General features: G+C 47.1%; 1 protein-coding gene across 6 annotated transcripts in view; it reads right to left on the reverse strand.

Annotated features, from left to right (window-relative positions):
- Positions 1-25,996, reverse strand: part of EVC2 (EvC ciliary complex subunit 2) — a 135,242-nt gene that overhangs the window by 3,339 nt on the left and 105,907 nt on the right. For 5 of the 6 annotated variants that reach the window (XM_036991113.2, XM_036991115.2, XM_036991104.2 and 2 more), the window contains 4 exons: positions 15,163-15,390; positions 7,918-8,132; positions 6,338-6,425; positions 1,371-1,567 (listed from right to left, as the gene is read on the reverse strand). In XM_036991113.2, the coding sequence (XP_036847008.2) occupies positions 1,371-1,567; positions 6,338-6,425; positions 7,918-8,132; positions 15,163-15,390 (728 nt within the window). The remainder of the gene's footprint in view (positions 1-1,370; positions 1,568-6,337; positions 6,426-7,917; positions 8,133-15,162; positions 15,391-25,996) is intronic. The other variant, XM_036991109.2, reaches the window with a different exon arrangement.

Below are 25,996 nucleotides of genomic sequence, written 5' to 3' on the forward strand. Positions count from 1 at the left end.
CTTCCACACCTGCCCTCTGCAGGTCCCTCCCTGGCTGTGACATGCACTCTCTGACCCTGCCCACACCAAGGCCTCTAGCCCCGCCCACATCCGGCCATGACCACTCCCACACCTGGCACTCTAGCCACGCAACCGCCACGCTGCCTCCGCACCACGATGGACTTACTCTAGCCTCTGCGGACCCCACCCCACCCCATCGCGTAGGCCCCACGCTCCCACCCTGCGGCTTACCCCAGCAGGGCTACTTAGCTTTCTGCGCCAGGATCCTCTTTACAACTCCGACAAAGGACACTGCCCTTTTCTCAGGAAAATGATGCACGTGCGCGCTGCTCGCACAGGCCTGAAGTCCTCCGCCCTCCCCGCCCTCCCCGGACCCTGGCTTCCAGCCTGCTGCTCACTGCCCTCAGGTGCGCGCGGATGGCTCGTCCGCAGCATCGTCCCCCACAAACTATTGTCACGTGGCCCTGCAGGCTGCCCCCAATCCGCGTCACTCCTCACTCCCACTCAGTGCCTGTGGCTTTGCTGACCAAATTCACACCTGGAACCAGATTCTAAAGAAAAGGATCTACGCTGCACCACCCACAGTTGGGGAAAGAATGCGTCCAAACGAACAGCCTGGTAGGTCACGCACACCGGGCCACACAGCCCACTGGACTCTCAGTCATCGAAGTAAATCTAGGAAGGTGTTTCAGTGACTGCAAAAAGGACGGATTTTAATTGATAATAAAAGTAGCAGGTAAGACGGTCTAAATGGTGTGGTAATTACTGTGGGGAAAGACTTCTGCACAAGGACAGGAGGTGAAAGGAAATAAGCGAACCTGCCTCTGCTAAAAGGCTCTCAAAAAAACGTAAGGCTGTTTATACTGGAAGTGCTGCACGCACACTTATTCCTCCAGATTCACACACACACACACACACACACACACACACACACACACACACACAGAACACACACTCACAAAATCCAACCATGGAACACATTCTGGAGAAAGAATTGTAACAAAATGCTGACAGCCATTTTCTCCAGGCGGTAGACCATGGATATTTCTTCCTCTTCTTTTTCCTTTTAGGTATTTTTAACATTTTCCTTGATGTATGTGTATGACATGTGTATGGCCTGGAGAAATGTATTTTAAGATTCTACTTAAAAAAATAAATTGGTGACAAAAAATCACCAGTCTGGACAGAACACTTGGGCCTGACATGACTTGACAAGGGTCACGGCGGCTCTGCCGATGCCTCCTGCCCCTGAGAACGTTTCTGCACCTGCGGGGGTCCTGCCTCCCTGCACCTGCGCACTCCAGGGGATCTTGCTCCTCGCTGCTTCCAAAGCAGCAGCCCCGACCGACCGACCGCCCGCGCACACTCACCCCCTCCTGCCCAGGTCAGCCTGCTCCCCGCCACTGTCACTCTCCACCGCATGGTCTGGATGCTTCTGGCTGAGGGAGTCCAGCACGGCCAGGAGCTCGGGCAGCGAGGCCGCAGGCAGAGCCACGCTCAGGAGCCGGCGCAGCGTGCCCCCGGGCACCATGGTCAGCCGGGCCAGGTAGGACGCCAGTCTCAGCTCCTAGGGGGGGCAAGGCAGCGAGCTCAGGCCCTCGCGCTCCACCCTCGCCGCACAAGTTTCCATGCACGACAGTACGAGGACCTTTTGTCCCAGGGAGAGAAATATCTTAGTCGCTCAGTCTGAAACATGCTCCCAAGGTTCACAGAGCTTTCCAAAAAAACCTGTTTGGTCAGCAACGCTTGCTCCCCAGGATGTTTCCTAAGACTCATCCACCCCTCCAAGCTACTCCCGACCCCCTGGCCACCGCTAAGGCTCTGGCCCGCAGCAGGGCCCAGCACAGGCTTGGCAATGTCCCCAGCCTAGGGGTGGTTAAGGAAATGATGCTATGGCCACACTGCAGAATTCTGCTCTGCAACAAAAAGGAAGAACTGGGTGGATTTCAAGGGCATTATGCCACGTGGGAAGAGCCCATCTCCATACAGTCACACCCTGTGTGGTTTCATGTATGTAACATTCCAGAAGTGACTAAATTGAGAGATGGAGAAGTGTCGTGGTTGCAGGGTTACGTGGGAGGGAAGAGTGGGCATAACTGTAAAGGGTCGCACAGGGCAAATGTTTGTGGTGACAAAATAGTTCTATATCTTGATGGCAGTGCTGCTTACATGAGTCTGCACATGATAAAATGACATAAAACTACACATTTGTTTCTTAGCAATGTCACTTTTCTGGTTTTGATAACTGTTCTACAGTTTTGTAAAATGCAACAATGGAGGAAACTGAGAAAAACATGGGGTAGGGTGCTAGAACTCTCTATCCTAGCTTTGCAAATTCTTGTGAACCTGAAATTATTTGAAAATTAAAGATTGAAGAGAGAGTACAGGCTATACCCCAGAAAACCTGTGTTGACTTCCCAGCCCCACTGCATAGATGGGTCACGGTGTCCTTGGGCAATGTCCTTATTCTTCTTTGTGCCTCAGATTCCTCATCTGTAAAATGGGGTAACAGTAATACCTCACCCAAGAGGTCTGTGGGTACAAAATGAGCTGGGCATGTAAACCCATTCTGAGTTGGGAAGGCCAGCAGCAATGGGGGCGGTGGGAGGCGCGGGCAGCAGGCCTGGCCAATCAGAGCTCCTCCCGGGGTTTCTATGCAGCAAAGCTGGGGGAGAGAAGCACTTTCTACAGCAAAGCCAGGACAGATGGATGCCAAAAGGCCACTGGCTCAGGGCTGCCAGGTGCCATGTCCCTCCTCCTGTGGGAAAAGCTAGTAGTGGTCACAAAGAAACAGCAGAGATGGAGAAGCAGATTCCCAGCAAGGTCTTTGGCTGCTCAAGCCCTCGGGGCTCAGCCTTGCTCTTTCAGGGAACAGCCAGGGACTTGCAGTTTCCTTTTCCATTCATTCTAGTTTGAGATGAATTCCTGTTACCTCCTCTTACAAAGAATTCGGACTTGCCAAAACCTTTAAGTGCAGCACAGGATGCACACTGGGCACCCAGCTAGGGCCACATGCTGCTGCTGTTATGGTATTTCTGAGTTTCTGGTTGTGGCTGTGACACATCACCACGAACCCAGCGGCTTAAACAGCACACGTTTACCCTCCGAGCTGGAGGACGGGAGTCTGCAGGCAGCCTCGCTGCGCTGGGGAGCAGTCGTCAGCAGGGCCGGCTCCTCCGGAGGGCTCAGAGAAGGGCACATCCCGTCTCTCCCGGCTTCCGGCGGCTGCCTGCGTTCCTGGGCTCTGGCCCTTCCTCCTTCACCAGAGCGCGTCCCTTCGGTCTCTGCGGGTCACTGTCGCGTGGCCCTCTCTTCCCGCTGTGACTCCTCCCGCCTCCCTCCTCCTTCCTGCTGTGCTTCACCACAGCTGCACTTGGCGTGGATTTCTGTTGTTTGGGTGTTCTTGACATATTTCATCCTTGTCTTTGTTTTTACGAAATACTGCTTAGTTAAAGGAATTTAAGCAATGCAGAACACAAAGATTAACGTTACAATGATTTTTCCAGATGCCATTATCCAGAAAAGATTTCAGTAACATCGGGCAAACACCACTCCAAGCATCCTGCTAGGCATACCGGCGGATGGATGGAGGGATGGATGGAGGGATGGACGGAGGGACTGACGGGTGGGTAGGTGGACGGACAATGGATGGTGGATGGTTGGACGTGTCGACTTGTCTGGGCCCTGAGGCCAAATTATTTGGTCAAACGCTATTCTGGATGTTTCTGTCATGCTTTTGGATGAGATTAACATTTAAACTGGGGACTCTGAGTAAAACAGACGACCGTCCACAATGTGGTGGGTCTCATCCAGTCAGGTGAAGGCCTAAACGGACTAAATGACTGACCCTGTCAAGGTAAAGAGGGTGCCCTGCCAGCAGACGGCCTTCAGCCTTAAAGGCAGTGCCAGCTCTTCCCGGGTCTGCAGACAGCCGGCCTGCCCTGCCAGCCTCCATCATCACATGAGCTGATTCCTTAAGGTAAATCTCTCGCTCGCCCTGTCTATGCACACACACCTTACAGGTTCTGTTTCTCAAGGGCACCCTCCCTAACACACAGGGGCTGTTAAGAAAGAAATGCAGTTGAGTAGATATTCTTGGGGGGTGTCTACAAGGTCTGGGGTGGAGGGCAAGAGCCGCAACACCCCTGACTGGCCCCTGATGCCCAGGCCTTCCACTCCAGCAGCAATTACTCTTCAGGGTGAACTCTGAGCTCACTATTTAAATGAACCAAGTGTGCAGAAGTGAACCGGGATGGAATTCCATGTGTGACACTCTGGCCTTCTGTTAAGTCTCTTAGTGACAAAGAAGAAAAAGGATCAGAGTGCGGGTAGGAGACCTGGCCAGGCATCGGCTGCTCTGCAGGGAAACACCGGTGTGCAGCCGGTGTGGCCCCCGGCTCCAGGCTGAGCCCCAAACCTCCAGGAGCAGCGGCGTGCCTCGCACCCTCCTGCCACCGCCACCTCTGTGCCTCGGTTCCTCAATTCATAAGAAGGAGAGGACGCTCCCCACTGCCCAGCTTTCTGCAAGGATTGAATGAATAGCAGAGAGAAGCGCCCAGGATAATCCTCGGTGCACAGGGGACCTGATGGTGATTCAGCTCCTCCCCCCTCCCCGGCCGGAGCTCAGGCAATTCTCTGAGAGGTGCAGGGTAGGAAGAAGGCGGGCTCCGATCCTAGCTCCCCCTAGGTCCTCAGAACCTGGGCAAGACTTTCGCCTCTGTAGGACCTGTCCTTAAAGGGGATGATGACAGACCCTGCCTGACACTGAGATGACAAGTACTTTGCCTGGGTCCTGCCACAGAGCATGTGTTCTTTTGCTGTATCTAGCAAGTCCAGGTCAGCTCTCATGCCAAGCAGGAGGGAGCACATTAGATTCACCACTGACCTTGAGCTTGCTAATGCAAACCTTGACTTCTTTTTTAGTGAAGTTGGCAGAAAAATGAACCACCACTATTTCTATGCCCTGGTCCCAGAATGTGCGAATGTCACCTGATACGACAAAGGGATTTTGCAGATGGGATTAAAGCTAAGGATCTTGACCTGAGGTTGTCCCAGATTATCCAGGTGGGTCCAACCTCATCATCATACGGGTCCTTAAAAGCAGAGCAGCTTTCCCGGAAGGCACCCACAAGCCAAGGGATGCAGGTACCTCCAGAAGCTGGGACCAGCCAGCAAAGAAACAGGGACCTCAGGTCTATAGTGCAGTGAACCAAATTCAGCCAATCACAAGAATGAGCAGGAACCCTTCTCCCCAGAGCCTCCAGAAGGAACGCAAAGCTGCCTTGCATTTCCTGTGGGACTTCTCACTACTGAACCACACGGCAATAAACATGTGCTCTTGGGGAATCACCGTGTCTGTGGTCTGTTAGAGCAGCAGTAAGAAACGACTGCCATCTGGGAAGCCATGTGTGCCTGTGGACACTGTGGCCAATTCTGCTGGCTGGACACATCAAAGGACTCCCTTTTGCCTGCTGACCCCGTTCTTGGAGGCTGAGGAAGCACCGGACTTGGAGCCGTGGTGCACAGGCCAGTTCTCCCGCGGGCATGAGTAGAATCTGCTGCTGCGACCAGGGGGCGTTTACTTTCTTGGAAAGAAAAAGCAGGTGGAGATTGTGTTCTTTTCCTTCTTCACCTCAACACAGACACAGCGCTGGGTCTGCAGGAGGAAAGGTGGGAGGACCCGCAGAGCATGACCCCGACATCACTCAGCTCCCGAAGCAAAGTCAGCAAGCACCTCCCGCCAGGTGTGTGACTGCCATCAGCCACCGTCATAAACCATGCTTCCTGGTACGTACAGAAGCGGGGAAGCCCACCTCAGGATGCATATAAAACACAACTACAGACTTAGAAGTCACTCTGCACATGGCAACCTGCACACAGCCTGGGGGCTCCACCTCGGAAAGGGAGGTGAGAGCTGCCAACTGGCCAAGAACGAGACGGATCAGCCCATCTCAACTCAGAGAAGCTGAAACGTGGGGTGTGATCTCACTGGCCGCTTCGTGCGGCCGATTTCCATGGCCAGCTTTGTTCCTCTGGAACCTACTCTGTGCCTATCGAACTTACTGAGGGTTGGGGAGAGGAGGTGCATTTGGGCTCCTGTAGAATCACAAAAAAACTGACCAGGGCAAAAATTACTGTGGTCATTGTTGCTGTCATTAACGCCTGATCGAATGTCCCCTATGTGCCTGCCTGTGCCAGGGCCTTTCTATAAAGCCTTTCTGCAGTCCCTGAGGTGTGCGTTATCCCCATCCTACGGGCCAGGAAGTGTGGACTCTGAGAAGAAGGCGAGGCGACGTGTTGGCGAGGGCTGGAGCAGAACCGGCTAAGATGCTCTCACCTGGCTATACAGGGTCACAAAGGTGTCATTCTCCATTTTCTCCAGCAGGTCTTCAAGCACAGCACTGGCCTCTTGCTCCTCTCTCAAACTAGAGTGGAAATAAACTCTACGTGAGTTCAGTTGTGTTACAAAGTGATACTATGAGAAGATCATCTAGTTATTTAAGTAACAAATAATCACAAATCCAATCTACACTACTGTTTTAAAAATCCAATCAAAGAGATGCCAGAAGAGGCTTACCTCTTCTTGCCTAGATTACTTGGCAAATAATGTATCACAGAGGGTCCAAGCAGGCCAGAGGGCTCCTCAAAGCAAGAAGTCTCGTGGGAGCTGTATGGAGACTTTTCTGTGGCTTTGCAGGGTGATCTGGAATCCTGATTTGAAAACTCTCAGTAAGAGCTGTCACAGCCGTGCTCAAGAAGACTACAGTCTGGGGGCCTTGTCCACTACGTGCTCGTGCACAGAAGCATTGAACCATCTTCTGAGCATCACCTTGGTGCTGACCACACAGGCTGGGGGCACCTTTTCCAGCGAGGGTCTCCATCAGGCTTCCTGAGTTCCACAGCGGGTGTCTTTCTAACTGATCCCTTAGCTGATAAAGGTCACATCATGGATTATCCGCCCTGCATTCTTGCTGGTCTACACACCCAAACTCCTATCAAAAGCTTGATCCCATCAACAATTTCCTCCAGGAAGCACAGAGCACATTGGGGTAGCATATACCCTGAACTCCTGGCCTAAATCAAGCCAACATCTCTGATCACATGATTAAACCTCTCATACAATTATTTCCATGGAACTGAATTGTACTTTGATGTTATGTTTACCCAGGAAACCATAATCAAATAAATTAAAATCACCCATAATCTCACCACCCAGAAATCACATCCATTACAATTTAGTGTCCATTTCCTTCCAATTAAATGTGCTTGTGTGTTTTAAAAAATGGAATCACACTGTGTATATAGTCGGCACCCTATCCTTTCCACAGCAACGTTATATTCACAGTGGGAAAGTATGAAGCTATTGAAAATTATGTTTTCCCACAGTTCTTAATGTCATCGGCAAAGGTTCATTGTCTGTTAATTGGAAAAATTGCAAAGAACTACCAAAAAAGAAGATGGGGGTTGTTTCATAATTTTGCCAAAGCAGGACATAAAATACTACATTTATGGTGAGATCTCAGAAGGCTTGTCGTCATTACATTGCACCAATGTCAGTCCCTGGTTGGACAGTGAGGTGTGATTCCGTAAGACATAGCTTTGGGGGAAGCTGGGTAAAGGGCACGCGGAACTTCTGTGCACTATTTTGCAACTCCTTGTGAATCTGCAATTATTTCAAAATAAAAAGTTTAAAAATACTATGCTCATTAACCTTCAGTGATACTCAAAAAATGAAGTATAGAAAGATGTCAGGGAAAATGTATGCTCCAAAGTTAGCAGTTTGGGCTGGGCACTGAAAGGCCCCTCAGACAGGAGCGTGGGAGCCCCAGGGGGCTGCGTCCAGGTGATTTTGAGAGGCTGCCTGCCTCCAGGCCTGCAGGGGCCTGACACCACGCTGCCACCGGGCCCTCTGCTCACCTCTGCTGGCGGTGCTCCAGCAGCTTCTGGCGCTTGCTCAGGGCTCGCTGCAGGACGGCAGAGACCTGCCTTTCAGAATCCGTCTCCTCTGGCTCATCCAGAAGCCTGGGCCCATCGCCTGCCCCCGGCTGCCAACCTGCCAGAGCCCGCTGCAGCTGGGCTGCCTCCTGGTGTGCCAGCTCCTCCTCCAGCTTCCTCTCCAGCTCCTGGAGCTCCTGCACACACACAGGGGGAAGGCAATGAGCACAGAGCAGATGGGCTGCAGGAGGGCGTCTGGCCCCTGGGCATGGCCCTGAAGCCTGGCACCACCTGCTCTTGCCTCTGTGCCTCCACACGCCCTCTCCCCCCGCCAGCCGTACCTTTCCCTGCTCTGCTGGGGTGTGAGCTCCTGGGGGCAGGGCCGCATCTCCCTGCTGCGGTCTGCAGCCCTCAGCTCTGTGCCTGGCAATGCCTGGCAGCCAGCGCCTGTCCCTGACACGCGGGGATCTGCATGCCTCCAGCACGGACAGAGGCTGCTCTGGAGCACAGCGACGTGGCTGACACGAACTCACTCAGGGCCTGCCAGCACGAGTCTGAGGGCTTTACAGTGTTAATCTCACTGAATCCCTATAACAATCCTATGGAATATGTAGTCTTATTTCCCATTTCAGATAAGAATTTAGAGACAGAGGGAGTTGAAGTAATTTGCCACCTTCCGCAGTTTTTAAGTGGCAGAGTCAGAATCTGAGACCAGGCCAGCTGGCTCCACGGTTTATCTTTAGCCATCAGGCTATCCTGCCTCTTCTTGGTCAAAGAGAAGAAATCTGCATTCTTAGGCCACCAGAATCAGATAAGCAGTATCCACAGCCTGCTCAGGTGGGTAGGAGGCAGGCAGCAGGTCCCAAGCCTTGTAGCATGCATACACTGAATCCTTTATTTGCCAGATTGGCCAGTGTTCTAAGTGTGCATGAGGGTCTGGGTGGGGTTTAGCTTGGCTGGGCTCCATGCGGGGATGGTGGTCCCTGATCCTCCTGTGATATGTGCAAAATGGGCTGACTTTTCGCAGAGGAGCCAAAGCTTGTATGAATTTCTCAAGGGGACCCAAAGCCCCCCCAAGGCTCAGAAAGAGCCAAGATAGAAGGGAAGATGGACAGAGAGGTAAACCAAGATCATAGTGTGGGGAGAGCGTCTGGAAGCCTTTGAACACCTCCGAGCATGGTCTTCTCACACGCTGAGATCTCTCATTTCGACCATGGGTCTGGCTGCAGCATCCCAAATGGAAACAACCACACACACAGGTTGTACCAGTGCTAATGAGTTTCCAACAGTGTGACCTGTCAGCCCTCTGGGAGCCTGGTCACAGACCAGACTTCCACTGGGGTGCCAGTCCCAGCCCACTGCACAGGGGAGAAGGCTCGAACCCCCTCCTGCCAGCGTTCCCCAAACTGAGGCAGAGCACAGAGGGCTGGCGTGTCGCTTTCCTCTTCCTAGACGGGGCGAGCCTGGGCTGGGAAGGGAAAATGAGGTGGAAATGCGTCCTGCAGGTTAGCTGGGGATGGTAAGTTCTCCCAGACGTCAGCTTACCACTTAACACACGTGGAATTCAAGACGTGGTTCTGGAATTGTCTCCCTTAATGCCTGCTCTCCTCGTTGGACTTTACACGCTGAGGGCAGGGACCCTGGGACTGCAGCTGGCGTGTCCACCCCTCTGCCCAGCAGGGACCAGTGCCTGGCTGTGGAACAGGTAACAGCTGCCAACATCATCAGCATCTTGGCCCTCAGAATGAGGATGAGGATGAGCCTAGTAATGGCAGCCGGCAGGTACTGCATGCCTGCACTGAGCAAGGTTCAATTCCCAGTGTCTCTATGTGAATTAATTTATTTAATCTTCACAAAGCAGCAGAAGGGAGGAATTTGTTACCATCACGTTTTATAGATAAGATAGCTGAGACACAGAGAATAGCAGTAAATCTCCTGAAATCAAAGTGCTGGGCAAGAGCCACAGCCAGGAGTGACTTCAGGTTTCTCTGACTTGGGGTCCCACCTCCCAGGTCTCTCGCCTCCAGTAAGCACTCCAGAGGTGCTGTGGGATGGGGGGATAGATGGGTAGATAATGGAAATAGATAGACAGACAGACAGACAGATAGATATAGATAGATAGATAGATAGATAGATAGATAGATAGATAGATAGATAGATAGATAGATAGATAGATAGATAGATGATAGATAGATGGATGACAGATAGATGGATAGAGATAAACTAGATAGATCGACCAACAGATAAGACAATCCCAGCTTTTTATTGGGCACAGGGACTAAGGGCTGAATGGGACAGGGCCCCTAGACTCTGGAAGCTTATTCTGGTGTGGGAGACAGCTGTGCAAATAGTCCTGTGATGGGTAATGACCATCGTCCACTATGGCAGAGGCTGCGGGTGGGAGGCTGTTGAGAGCAAAACTGGCAGATACCAACTCTGCCCAGAGGAACCACAATGGCTTCACAGAGGCAACTTCTGACTTGTCTTAGAATATGGATGGGAATTTGAAGGGGTGCAGCAGAAACTTACTAGGCAGAGGTCCCTCAGAGGCCCCAGTGTCTCATGTTCAGGAGTAGCGAGAAAGTCGGGGGGCTAACCCGCAGGGTTTGAGAGTGGTGGTGGTGAGATTTTTAAATACGGACCTGGGAATAGAACTGTCTGTGATCCTTTTTATTTTTTAGAAAGATTCCCCTGGCTGTATTTTGGAGGGGACCACAGTAGGGAGAGGGAGGAGGCGGGAAGTGACGTTAGGAGAGGAGCTGGGCTCTGCTGGCAGAAGGAGTAGGCACGCTCTGCTTTCCAACTCTGGGGCCTTGGTGCACTGACCTATCCTTTCTAGGCCTCACCCCTTCATCTGTAGAATGGGTATAAAAATATCATGGGATTGGTGGAAGGGTTGAACCTTATGCAACATGATGCTTCGAACTTAATGAGAGCTGAACTGCTGTGAGCGACTTACTTTTAGTGTTTTCTTTATTTTTCGGGTCTAGATTCATCACAGCAGTGAAGCTGGGCAGCAAAAATCAGAAGTGAGGAAATTTAGGCAGAATCCAGACTGGATGACTAGCGGCAGGTGGGCAGTAAGCAGGAGTTAAAAGCGAGGAAGATGCCCGTTCAGGCCTGGAAAAGTGGAACAAGCCTTGGAAAAGGATGCAAAGCAATTTAAATGGAAATGCAAATACAGTGTGTGCAGTTAGTTTGGGGTCACCCTGTCTGCTACAGGTAAGTCCGTCCTATTTAAATTTGCCCATCACTGTCACTTGGCACTGTGATTCACTCATACCTTATCTATGTTCCAATTTCACAAAGTGAGTCTAAATCTTTCAACAAATGAGGTGCATTTGATACAGTTTTCTTAAGAGTCATTTCTTCCAAAGCATTTCATTTCATGCTTTTTTAATTCTCCTGAATGCTTAACAGCTTCAAAGCCTGTTCCCAATGGAAAAGCGGTTTTCACAGAACAGAAGTCTAATGTCTGGAGCAAAACAACACATTTGTCTTCCTTCCAAATGTAAATCAAGAAAAAAATGGCATCATATCCATCACCTTACCACCGATTTAATAATACAGTATCATCTGATTTATTATCAGTTGCTTCCAATTTCAGACACCTTAATGCTTCTATTCTAAACACACTTGAGAATAAGGAAGCTTTGACGATACTCAAAATGGCTCGCAGGTAAAACTGACCTGCCAGTGCTACACTAGCCAGTTACTAATAGAAATCAGGGTGGGCTCAAGGAAAAGGGGCCCTTAGGCTTTTCAGGGTGGACCTGAGGGTGTTTCTCAGGGCACTTACCCCGAAGAGCTCCTGCTTTCTTACTTCACTTCACACTTGGCCTTGGACCCGCCCCTCTGAAGGCCTCATCTCTTCACCTGTGATTCAGGGCAGTGGCCCACCCCCATGCCAATCACCCTGCAGAGTGACACCTGCTGTAGGGTTTGGGTAAATATCCTGGAGAGGTTTCCTCCTGTTATTAACTTGCTAAGAGTTTTATCTTGGATGGGTGTTGATTTGATAAAATATTTGTTCTGTTACACTGAAATGATCATGAGTTTTTTCTTTTCTTCTTTGATCTGTTAATCTGGTGAATTTTGTAAATGGATATTCTAATGTTAAATCAACTTTATATTCCTAGGGTAAATCTAACCTGGCCACGTTGCATTAACTTTTAAAATTATATATGGCTGGATTATGTTAATAATGTTTTGTTTATGGATTGTATATAGATATTCAAGGACTGGAATGTAATTGTTCTTTCTCACACTCTTCATGTCTGGTTTTAGTGTTAAGGTTATCTGAGTTTCATAAAATGAGAAATATTCCCTATTTTTGTAACATCAGGAATAATTTGTATGTGAAATTGGAAAAATTTGCTACCTTAAAGTTTGGTGGGGATCACCTATATGAAACTACCAGGGTTAGGTGTTTTCTGTGCGTGTCAGCAGATTTTTAACTACTAAACCAATTTCTTCCATGGTAATATAATTATATAGACTGCTTTTTTGCTTGAGTTGATTTCGGCAATTTATATTTTTCTACAAAAATTTCCCTTTCATTCCAGTTTTCAAATTCATCTGCATAAACTTGATCACAGAATTTAACTTTTTAAAACCCAACTGTATCTATAGTTATGTTGTTTTATACTTCTGATATTATTTGCTTATCCCGTCTCACTTTTTAAAATGTCTTTTCTTTTTTTTAAAGGCCAAATATTTGTTATTTAAGAAAATTCAACTTTTTACTTTATTCTTTCTTTGGTAGTTTTGTTTTTTGGGGTTTTTTTTGGGCAATTTTGCTTTTTATCTTATTTATCCTATCTTCCTTCCCTCTACTTTCTACAGGCTCAATGCTGTTCTTCTAACTTTTTAATGTGAACTTAATTGTCAGACTTTCTACTTGTCTAATATACATTCATTTAGGGCACAAACTGTCCTCTAAACACTGCTTTAGCTGAATGCTGCAAATTTTAATGTATATTCCAAATTTCCATTATGATTTCTTTGACCCATGAATTATTCTGAAGGATGCTTTAAGACTTCCAAAGAAAGGGCTTTTGGTAATAATCTTTTTAAACCCTGACTTAAACTTAATTACCCTTTTACAAAAAGGTGGTCAGAATGATACTGTGTAGTCAATTACTTTTAACTGTCCCAATGTGTGCTGAAGGAAAATATATATTTATCAACTGTTGGCTGTGAGATTCTGTAGATCTACATTAAATACAGGTTGTTCAATGTGGTATTCAATTCACTTATATCTCTTCTTGTGTTTCATTTGATTAACCAATCAACCACGGAAGGAGATGTTCTGCAATTTCCCACTATGATGACACACTTACCAATTTCTCCTTGCAATTTTTCTTCTGTTATTTTGGATCTTTTATTACCTATATGCGAGTTTAGAATGGCTCTGCATTCTGGGTGAATGAAATTTTTAAATCATTTTGGTATTATCTTTTATCATTTCTTAAATCATTATTTTATATTCCATGCTGGTAATTCGGGCATCTCAAGTCTTTGGGGATTTTAATGTTATTTTTCTGTTGTTCCTGTAATAGGTCCTCTCGCCCTGCTTCTTTATGGGTTCAATAACTTTTTCTAATTTTAACTGTGAACTCCTATTTGGCTGAACTTCACTGGCAGAAATCCCAAGCTGCTGAGACTGAAATATTTTTCTCTGGAGAGAATTTGCTTTTGTTGTGGCCGTGCACCAGGGCAGCTGTCCAACCTGGAACCACGGTAATTTATCATTTTGGATATTTCCTGACTTAATGGCCAAGGTACTTTTGGATTCCTTCCTCACCAGCAGAAGCCTCTGAATACCAGTTCTCAAGGAAGACATCCCCCTCCTGAGCCGCTTCCTTCCCCCTCCCCCGCAGCCCCGCCCGCAGCAGGGCGAGGGGGAGCCGGCTATTCCTTGTGGGGCCTTCTGGCAGCAGGTAGCCTTCTGGGTGTTCTGCACCCTCAGAACATCCCACATGTCCTGCGTTCCAGGTTCCAGCCTCTGGCCCTGGATTCCGGCCTCTGCTTTCATCTCCCTCTGAAGTCAGCTTTCTCTGGGATATCCCTGGCCCTTGGGGATTTTCCACATTCTCTTGGGAACTCACAAAGCATTAGCAAGTATTTATCCAGCATCTCCCTGCTCTGTGCTGGAACACCCACTTCCTTTCTATCCCCCAAAACAGCTGTCATAGTGCAGGGGGCATAATGTTCACGGGGAAAACAGTCTTAGACTCGTCAGCATCCAATGTTATTTACGAGTTTTAAAAAGAAATTATGGGAAACCCTGCTGGCAAGATCCGCTGGGATAGTTCATGAACGTGATGTAGCAGGTTGACGTCACAAACACATCGCACTTCTAGCTCCTGGCATTTATTAGCCGCATGGACTTCACAAAGAACTTGACCTGCATCCTTGACCTGCCCGAACCTCCATTTCTTTACTGAGAATTAAGTATAATAACAGTGCCTACTTCACAGAATGGCTCAATAATTAAGTAATATGGGGAATGACAACAAACACATTGTGAAGCAGTGTAAAATTGTGCTTCATATTAATCACAGGCAATTGATCATCTTATGATGCATGATTAAGAGTTATTAGTGCTTCAGGGAGAGCCCAGCCATTCCCAGCTTGTCAGTGCTTGCTGCAACACACTTGGCCCTCAGTAAATGGGAGTTCCTCTTTCTTACCGTATTATAATAATAATAATGATGTGGGAAATTCTAAAATCTACACAGAAGGGACCTAAAGTTAGTCCTCAAAACACTTACTTTCAAAGCTTTTGTTTTATGACTATACCTCTCAAGCCTTGAAAAAAATGCAGCATGTAGGAATAATGGTAATAATTAGAATTGTAACAGTTAACAACAACCTGATATTTCACTGCATCTAAAGTACCATTAATTGAAAGATACACTCTTACTTTCCGTAGCACTATGACAGAAACCATATTGTTGTCCATGTGCACGCAGGATGCACATTCCAGTTTGAGATGTTAGAAGTGTTTAAATTCAAAAGGGTTGCCTCTGAGAGAATGAAATCGAGCAGCCTCAGGCAAGAGTGGCCGCGTGCTCCCTGTAAGTACCTCCCTTAAGCATCACCATGACCCTGAGGACAGACGGGACAGGTGACCACCTACCTGAAGAACAGAGGCGGCCACGGGAAGGAGCCACCGGATGCGGCGCTCCTACCCATCCTTCTTCCCACCAACCCTGCACTCACCGGGCTGTGGGACTCTAGGATCCGTGCGCAGGCCGACTTTGTCAGGGTCTCCGACTCGCCCAGCTCCTGCAGGAGCAGGTCCTGGACACTCAGGAGGGCGGTGTACGCCCACAGGGTCTTGACCGTCCTGGTTGCTTTCTGGAACTGTAGGGAGACAAGGGCCTCCGCAAAGCGTCCCTCCTGGGCCTCCAGCTGCTGCCGTCTCTCCCGTAGCAATTCTCCTCGAACCTGGATGTGGGGCGGCAGCCAGGAGTCAGAAAGTGTGAGTGGAGGACAGCCTGCGCCTTACGGGCAGCACCTGTCAGACTTGGTTGTCATGAATTCAGGACTTGGCGACAAGCGGTCATGCACTCAGGACTGGATTCATGAAGGCCTCACCTATTTGCAAATAGGCAGCACTGGCCTCTGCAGCACGCAGCTGAAGCCCGCAGGGGGCAGCTCTACTTAGAAAGATGCTACAGGTCTATGGCTGTTTTGTTTTGTTCTTAGATTCCACTTATAAGTGAAATGATATGGTATTTGTCCACTCAATAATAATATAAGTTAGTCATGGGGATGAAAATACAACATAGAGAATAATACAGTCAGTAGTTCTTTAACATCTTTCTGTGTTGACAGATAGAACTGTGCTAGTGAGGGTGAGCATTTAATAAAGTATGTAACTGTTGAATCACTATGTTGTATACCTGAAAGCAATATAATACTGTGTATCAACTACACTTTCATGTAAAAAAAGACTATGGGGCTTTTGGAGTTAAGCTGTTCATTCCACATTTATCACTCTCAAAGGTAAATGGGACCGTGTTGCTATTCAGTGCAAAATTCTTCAAGGCCCTGACCCTAGAGGAAGTTCACGCTTCCTAAAACAGGCCCTGGGGCCCTGATCCCAGTTAGGTTTTGCCTGGGAAGGTTCTCCTGCCCCCTTTCCACCCACCCACACAGTTGCCCGCTTGAAGCCTGGAAGCCCTTTGGGGCAGAATGGTGGGGCAATCACAGGGCTCCATGCCTGTCTTCCCGTTCCTCAGGGACCACCTCTGACTGCTGTCCGCTGTCCTGAAGACCACTGCTTCATGTAGTTCATTCATTTTTTTGTTTCAGGTGATGTGGGTAATTTGAACCTTTCTATTCTGTCCTGGCCAAAAGCAGCAGTCCCTCATAGGGTCACTGTGATTACTGTAGAATCTACTGCTTTTGTCTAGAACAGTGACACACTGGAGTGTTTAATACATGCTAGCTCTTGTGGTATTTTTGTTGGCATTAATATTACTATTACAGGTAGAACCACTGGTGTTGTGAGGGTGGTCTGTAAACGTGCTAGGCATGGTTTAGAGGACGGAGGAGGCGGAGGGCTCCGGGAAGCTGGTGGGGACACTAGCATCTGACTGGGTGTTGAAGGACCCAGGCATGCAGGGCGGGAGTGGTGCGACCTGAGGCCTTGAGGCAGGAGTGCCTGGGGCCTGAAGGAATGAGAGGGTGGATTAGACCAAAGCTGGGAGGAAGCGGGGCAGATGAGGCCCTGCAGGGATGGAGAAACCAGGTTCTGGTCCTGGTGTCAGCTGCAGGAAGGGAGTCTCTCCCCTGAGGCAGTGGGAAGGGCCATGGCAAAACTCCAGAAAGTCCTGGAAGAGGGAAAACACAGGTGATGGGCAGGTGGACCAGAAATGGATGAGAAGCTCCCTTAATACACCCCTGCCACGAGCTCTCCTTCTCCTGTTACCCCCTGTGGTCTCACCCTTCCCACCTTTGGATGCGAGGTGGCCCAAATATCCTATAGTGCAGAGATGCAGGGCGGATGAGGTAGCAAGGGGGATACCTCAAGTTTTATTTATGCAAATTCACACCTAAATTTGGGGGTAAGAGTAAATCTTTTTGTATGTGTTGTAAGAGCAACGTAGGCGGTGAGTTTAGGAAAAGAAAGGTTCTCCAAAATCCTTTCCTCCTCTTCTTTGGAGCTTAATTTGTTAACTGCAGCACCATAAGACTGTGTCTCTAGAGAGGCTTCTCATCCTTGCCTGAAAGAACTCCTGGGAAAGGATACAGATCTGCATTTCTATGCAATATTAATGACAGGCTTCATTAAATATTCAAGCCAGCTAAATTAATAAAAATTCATTTTCAAAATAATATGCTGCTAAATACTCTTATGTTAAATGGGAATTTCAAACAACTTCCTTATTAGTTTCCCTGACAAGCATGCATGTTTCAAAGGTGTAATTTCTTCCACGTAGTGTGGTGTCCTTAAAATGCAAAACAAAACGAACTCCTGTCGACTAGCAGAGTTACTGGGATTCTTAGGAGCTCAAGATGTCTCACCTGTCCAGGTTTGGAAACAAATACAACTAGATGTATGGGTGAGTCACACACATGCCAAATGTTGGCTTTAATATTGATGAAAACTATATCGGACAATGTGGCTCAGATGTTTGCCCAAAAGAATGCACACTCCTCCAAACAGCAGGCCTCCTCATCAAACTCAGCACATCACGGAGGAAGCCGGAGCTCCCTGCAGACAGGCTGGCTTCCAGAGAGGAGGGACTGCACTGGGCATGCCCAGTTCCTTCTGCAATCGCACCAATCAGAGAACACCCTCCTCAGAGAAATGTGAGCAAGGGAGGGCGAGAGGCCAAGATATCCCTAGCAAAGGCCCTCCAAGTGGAAAGAGAGTGGTCACATTAAGAACCTTATATCCAAATGCTGGGAAGAGAAGGCTGACGCAACGCTCTTTAAATGTAAGTGTGTGTGTGTGTTCCTACCAAAAAGCACATCAGTTTAACCCATGCTTTGCTGGATGGGTTCAAAAATCTAAGACTTTCTCCACCACCTTCCATCAGTAAAGTATATTATTTGTTAAATGAAATATCACTCTGGTAAATAAACATCATTAGTGCTTAAATTTAGAGAGAAAAATTGACTTCTATGTCTGGAAGGACATTGTTATCTACCCAATATTTAGATAATCAAAGTGCAAAAATCTCTGGTTTAAGGATGCCTGCCTTAAACCAGTCAGCACAGTTTTGTCTGTTTTTTTTATGGTTATCTGTTATCTCTAATATACAGGCTTACCACTTAACTAGGTTGTGTGACCTAGACAAGTTACTTAACCTCTCTGAGTCTGTTTTGTCTGTGAAAAAGAAACAGTAAAACAACAGGGAATAATGGCTAGTCTCTGGTACTTAATGAGCCCCTAATGAAGAGCAGCTGCTATATTATTACCACTATTACTACTTTTATTATCAGTATTATAATTAGCTAAGTAGAGTCTCCTTTGGCTGCAGGAAAAGGTAAAAATAATGGTTTGTAATGCTGGGGGGTTTTCTTTCCTACTTTAAAAAAGTTTCTTCATTTCTAATCATAAAATACATGTACAATGTAAAATATTAATGAATAATTCTGGTGAAAGATTGCAGATTTGTAACACATATTTCCATTTTCATTAAGGCAGAAGGGAAAGATGGGGGAAAATGAGAGAGAAAACAAAATGTGCAACAAAATATGAAAAGCTGGAAAGTAGATGATGGAGTAGCAAAGCACTTAGTAGCTCCCCAAAAGCTGGATTCCGAGCCAGCAATGGAGAAGGCCGAGAGACAGCATCATTTATACTGCGGGGTCCCCAAGTCTCAGAGAAGGCAGGCAGATCCGGAGCTGGGGGTAAAAGCCAAAGGGAACCAAGAAGAAAGGCTGCACATCTCACTAAAAGCCCCCCCAAGAACTCCCCCAACCCAGCCTTCTGCCCAGCAGACAACTGCTCCTCCCTCAGCCTAGCAGGTAACTGGGGATTTAGTCTCTGGAAAAGTCTCTGCACTTGGAGAAATCAGGTTCCCAACTGCAAACAGAGAGCTCAAGTAAAATTTTATATACTAACTACTAGAAGCCCAGCTTTCCCCCAGTTTAGCTCCTCAAATGTGAGCAGCCAGGCCTTTATCTTCAGAGCAGGAGCCTGGTCGTCCCTGGAGACTCAGCCCAGCCTTCAGGAAAGACCTGAAGATACTAGCGTTGCCTTCTGCTCCTCTCCCCAGGAAACGGCCCAGCCCAGTCACACCAGAAGGAAGGTCACAGGCTACAGGTTCCGTCTTCAGGCTCAGACCCCACAAGCAGCTTTTAAGTATCCCAGTAGCAAACATGAGGAGACCGCCAAGGATGACCACTCACTTGGGAAAACCTCTAATGAACGTAGAGGTAACAGTAAAAATGCAGGAATATTTTAGCAAATAACTTTAAAAGACATTAATGTTCTCAGAGATCGAAGAAGTTATTGTAGCCTTAAAACAACAAGAGAATGTTAATTCCTTAAGAAAAGAGCATTCAGAAAGAAAACAACTCTCTTGAAAAATTAGAAAAAAACACAGAAACTCAAGGATCTGAAAGATAAAACTTAGGATATTCTCCAGAGAGTTAAACAAAAGAACAGAGAGAAGAAAAATAGTAAAAAAAAAAAAAAAGGGGAAACAGAAAACAAATGTACAGAAGGTCTAACATCTGATTAATTATATATCTAGGAACAGAGAGAAGAGGAGAGGAGTTAATCATCAAAATAATTCAAGAAGATTTTTCCAAATTCTAAGACTGGTCAAACTATTCATCAGTAATTAAAACATTTTCAATCATGCACAATTTCAAAATATTAAATCCCCCCTGGCTCTTTCCTGGGAAATTAATAGAGGAAGTATCTCACTGAAAAAAAGAACAAATCATGAAAGAGAAGGGTGAAGGAAATTCATAGCATGAACCCAGGATAGCACTGTGTATAAGGCATAGAGGGCAACATCTAGATTGGGGCACACCAGAGGTGCAAAGAAAGACATCCTCAAAAGATGGAATTATTAGAAAGCATGACTCACGTTGTGGTCCTGATAGGATATTTGGTCAACTGTCAAGATGTAGATTGAATTGGTGGTAAGTACATAGAAAAAGTAATCAAAAAGAAACCAAAGGACAATATTAACTCTAGGAAAAACAAAAAGTTATACAGGAAAGTAAATCTCAGTTTTTATATGGTTCAGATGTGAATAACATTTAAATACTCATAATAACGGAAACCTATTGTGGCTGAAAGAAGAAAGACAACTAAATCTTATCTCCATAAAGAAAAGTGAGTAGGTAACACCCTAAGTAGAGAAATCAAGAGATTGCAAGACAAGCATATTATTAGAGATACAGAGGTAAACACCAAAAGATCAAGCTGAAAAATTAAATCATCACTCCTGGGGATTTGAAAATGTGTGCATGTGTGTGTGTGTGTGTGTCTACAAGGAGCTGCATTTTTTTCAGCACAGATCATACAGAATTATTTTACTCTTTAAAAGAATGCATACGTAAGTGTGATAAAAATGGAAAGTAAAATATTTAAGTGAATAATGTAGGAAAAGTTACTACATTCAAGCCATCCAAAGACAACTATGCTAACACTTTAGCATGTGAAAGATAGAGTGGAACAGAAGACTAGATGGTAAGCTGAAGATTGTGAGGCCTTTGAATGCATGCTCAGGAATCAGGATTTGGTTTCGGGGAAGAGGGAAGCAATGAAATTTCCCTCAGACGGTGCTTCAGTAAGATGACTTTGACAGAGACTGTCTCCAGGGATAAAAAAAGAGGTGAGAGCAGACATGAAGTGAAACATCTAGAGGTTGCCCCAGTCTTTGTGGACAGATGGATTTTCTCTCCCCTTCCTGAAGTGCATTCCCTTTCAATACACCTGTTGTTTAAGCTTTCTAAGGACCCGTGCCATCATTTTCTTTCGTTAGGTCATCTGAAAATGAACACATTATTCTTACGCTTAAAATCTAGTCACTTTTGAAATGACAGTAGTGTGAAGAGCTGTTCCTGACAGAAGTGCCACCCGGTACCTCTGCATAATCGCTGAGGCAGCTGCAGAGACACAATAGGACGTGTGGCCAATTGCAGTGCAGGAGTTCCACTCCAGAACGAGGGGACTGCTAATGAACTGGGCATGCACAGCGTACCGTGAAACCTGGCTAGTGAATGCATAATGAATGGGTGAATGGCTGCTTGGTAGATGTGCCATCCAGACAGAGGGCAACATCATTAAAACACCAGAATAAAAGTAAAATACCAGAAATGGCAGGTGAGCAGGAAATACAATCATGTCATTTTCATTTATATTTAAATGTTCCTAGGAATTTACATATACTCCACAAAACCAGCAGCAGAACTGGCCAAGGATAAACTGAGACGTTCCTTTCATTTTTGGATTCATCAGATACGTCTGCCACTAGGACACAGGGATCTGCGCTTAGGCTCCACTCCCCCACCTGCCAGCTGAGTGACCTTGGACAGGTCTCTCAACCTTTCTGAGTCCCATCTCTTAAGTGGAAACAGTAATAGTTGCTCCACCTGCCTCCCTACAGAGGTTATAGGATATATACAGAGATTCCAAGATTTCTCGAAATATCAAGGGATTGAAAAGAACCTAAATGTCCATTAATTGAGAGCTGGTTATATAATTTAAGGTTCACAGTACCTTGAAATGCTGCTACCATAAAAAGCAAGGCAAAAGCTCTTATGAACGAATAGGGGAACTCTTCAAGCTTTAGTGTGGAGTGAAGAGCAGAGATAGATGGTAGATAGATAGATAGATAGATAGATAGATAGATAGAGAGATAGAGAGATAGATGATAGATAGACAGACAGATAGACAAGTAGATAGACAGACAGATAGGTAGATAGACAAGTAGATAGATAGATAGATAGATAGATAGATAGATAGATAGATAGATAGGTAGATAGATAGATAGATGATAGATAAGTAGATAGATAGATAGATAGATAGATAGATAGATAGATAGATAGACAGACAGATGATAGATAGATGGGTAGATAGACAAGTAGATAGATAGATAGATAGACAGACATGTAGATAGATAGATAAATAGACAGATAGATGTAGACAGATATTTCTAACAACTGGAAAGTAAAAATGAGGCACCTAATTTGTGCTATGTATTCACTGTTTGTGGGTTGGTCTAGGCCTCGGGACAAGAGGAAGACACATTCTCTGTCCAGATCAACATTCAGCAAGTAAGACCCTGGCCAGGTGCCATTTGCAGTGGCAGCCTTCCAGTCCTACAGGCCCCAAGCTGGTGAGAGTGTCCTGGAGGTCATGGAAGGGGCCCAAATGTCCTTCACCAACAGGCACCCACCTCCAAGCTGCCCTCCTTGGTTGTTCTGTCTCTTTCTTGCCAAGCCTGGCTAAGGAGTCTGGCCTCAGGGAACCTCAGTTCACAGGGATCAAGCCGTTTCTTAGGAGGGGCTGGGACTGCTACCCTATATTCCATGTCCCACTTGCAAACAGAAGGGAAAGAACAGGCCAGCCTGTCACAAGGCCCCGATCCCCTGCAGCCAAGGAGGGCGAGGTCAGGAGAGAAGCACTGCCACATGGAGCCTCCTTACAGGGCTCCTGATGAATACACACCCAAGCTGCTCGCAGCAGAGTGCCTCAGTCTTCCCAGTGTTGCCTCAGAGGTCTGAGCCCCTTAGGGCAGCCTTCCAGGCCCCTGTGACCTGGCTCCGACCTGCCTCCAAGCACTCCCTTCTCCATTCCCAACAGAAAATACTCAGCCTTTTTGAGGACAAATGAAATATCTTTCAAACCAGACTTAGGATAAAGCCACAAGGTTAGCTTCAGGAAATTCCAAAGCATCATTACCATGTACACTTTATTCTCTAACAAAAATATAACAAAATAAAAAGTCAATACAAAAGACTAGATTAAATATTTCCACTTCTGGTCGTGATGGAAGTACAGAGGGCTGATTACTCTCTTACCAGACTGACTCTCCTATAATTAGAAAACCAGATAAGGTATATGATCCCATAGTTTTCAGACAGTGGGACTCTTGAGAAAAAGGAAATAAATAGACAAGTGGAGCCCCCCAGCTGCCCTCCCTTCCTGCCTGGATGCAGTTCGCAGGACACACGTGCGGAGGAGGACCCAGGAGGAACCGGCAGGCTCAACAGGTTAAGAAAATAAAATCAGAGTTTGGAAGGCCACTCTGTCCAGAATTTGTGGGGCCGAGTCTGAAAGAGAAGGAAGCAGAGAAAGAGATATAGAAAGAGACAGAGCTCCAGAGATGTGCAGGGCTGTCCTCAAGTCTTTGGGTGAGTTTTGTGCATGCTTGGGGGAAAAAAAAAAGTACACTAGGCCAGGGGAAGAGCCAGCAGAAACAACAGGCAGAACAATTTCAGGAGCTCACACAGAGTCGGGAGAGTCTGTGCCCCCATGAGCCAGAGAGAAAAGACCCTGTGGCACACAAGGGAGCAGGGGCCGTCCTCGGAACGGTCCCACCTCAGCAGTGCGCGTGAGCTAGCCCTCTGCTACAGGTGCTCGTGACTGAACCTAACAAGGCTTAAAAGCGAGTCTGGGAAGGATAAAACTAAACCCAAGTAACATACTTACATGTCAGAACTCCAGCACTATTAAAGGGAAAAACAACCAAATCTAGTTCTCAATATGTGAAATCTACAATGCCTAGTATCCAAGCAAAAATCACCACACATGCAAAGAAGGAGGAAAATAGGACCCATACCTAGAGGAAAATCAATCAATAGAAATGAGAGATGATGCTGAAACCAGCAGATGAGGACACGGAAACGGCAGTAAGAACAAGAAAAGAGGCCTAAGGATCGAGGGGAGGCTGTAAGCTGTGATTATCTGCAGACATTATGACCCTATGCAGAAAACCAAGAGAATCAACAGACAGGCCTGTATAACAGTCCTAAGAGGTACGTCCTCCATTATCCACACTTGAAGCATGAGTATCCGAGGCCACATAGCAGTTAATAACCTGCTCACGGTCACACAGTTAGAAACTGGCAGAGCTAGGACTTGGAGCTAGTGGTCAGCTCCTGAGCTAAAATAAGGGAGTCCGGACTTAAAAAGTTAGCAACATTCCTTTATACCAGTATCAAATAAGTAAAAAAAGAATTGAACATATGTTATCATTTATAACTGCAGCCAAATCTATCATGTAACTGGAATCACCACAAAGACCTGTGTGTAAAGTGACCATGTGATTTATCCCTCAAGTTGAGAGTGAAAGGGAGATCTAATGGGAAGGGACATGGGGATGACGGGGAGACTGGGGGGGCAGTCTCAAGCAAACCGAGATGTACGGTCACCCCACATATAGAAACAATTGCGGAAGTCTATTAAAGATCCTAAAACGAGATCCAAATAAGACAGGAAACCTCCCATCTTTTTGGATGGGTGGACATTCTCAAGTTAACCTGTAAGTTTCATGCCATCACAACACAAACTTATTTAGGAACCTGATCACCTTATTCTAAGACATATGTGCCCTCTAGAGTCTTCCAGGTTTAAAACTGTGAATCTGTGAGTTTGTAGTGAGCCCATCAGAAGGCCTGGGTGTCTGTGGCTGCAGATCCCATTTTCAACCACAGGCACACTCCAGCCTCGCAGGACAGCTGCCGGTGACTGGAGCTGACACCCTGATGGGTTAACCCATCGCTGCATGGACAGAGTGGGCAGGCAAGAAGCCCACGACTTTTCAGTCCATCTCCCGCTCCCTGAATCAGACTGTTTCTGAATGAGTCACATGATCATTCATTCCCAGGGGAGCTCAGACAAGTCGAAACAGGATGCGAACCTCCAAATGGCTGATGCATAAATTGGCGGCTCATCCGAAGCAGGGGAACACCTCAAGGGCAGAAAACCCTATGCAGAAAACCAAGAGAATCAACAGACAGGCCTGGCCCACAGGAAACACGCCACACAATGTTCCTTAAAGGAGGGAGTGGACAGAGAATGGGAGAAAAGAGAGGGACGGGGGAAGTGCACCCGAGACCCACTGTCACAGCTCACTGGGGTCACCACGTGACAGAAAGGGCACGGGCCCACAGGGGCAGGCACGTCCTGTCCAACTCCCACTCCAGCACTCACTGCCCCTGAGCCCAGCCTCTTCAGGTGGGTAAGTCCAGACAAGGCATATGTCAACCAAGGCTGGGGGCATATCTGACAGATTCTACTAAAGAGAGGAGGCACCCAAGCAGGTGTTCCGGGGGTGCTCCACAGCCCAGCTGTGAAGCCAGAGTTCCTTTGGTGACACTGCATTGCCTGCCAGTCTGGGGCGTTCCAGTGGTCTTTGACTCCCTCCATCTTCACAGCTGCACGAGCCCTGAGGGACTCCCAGTCCCCACACAAATTGCACAACTCGCGGTTGCTAGCACTCAAACTGACGGCTGTCATTTCTCTCTGCAATTACCCTACAAATAAAGAATCTTCACAATTGCCACTCAGATGTTAAGAGGCAATCGATCAGTTTTGGGAGGAACATCAAAGCTGATGACTCACGAATACCTATTCACTCAGTGAAATGGCCAGTAGTGAAGATGGCCTGTCATTAAAAGGTCACAGCTGACAAATGCCTCTTGTCTGCCCTTCTCCAGGTTATGGTGCATATGGACCTGCTCTGTTATTGGGAAAATCTAGCATTGCAGCCGGGTCCAAACTAAAAAAGAGCCTTCCCACCCATTTGCTCCTCCTAAAACCCTGCAACTAGAGGGTTATCATCACCCCAGCCCTCCTTTTACGGGCGTGGGAGCCACGGCATGTTTGTCCCACATTGTGAACTGCAGGAAGCAATCAGTCCATGAGAACGTTCCCTGTCAATCCTATAAGGGAGTTTGATTAGGACAAAGAGGGGCAGAGAGAGAGTGCTTTAGGATCAATGCTGGACCCACCACTGCCTGGCTGCGAGAACCTGGGGAAATTCCCTCACCTCTCTGGAACTCAGTTTCTGCATCTGTAAAACTGGGATATTCTTCTTAGGGAAGCCGGCAGCGTTAAAGCACATAATGG

This window comes from Manis javanica, chromosome 5, assembly GCF_040802235.1.
Source record: "Manis javanica isolate MJ-LG chromosome 5, MJ_LKY, whole genome shotgun sequence".
In the NCBI taxonomy this organism is placed as follows: domain Eukaryota; kingdom Metazoa; phylum Chordata; class Mammalia; order Pholidota; family Manidae; genus Manis; species Manis javanica.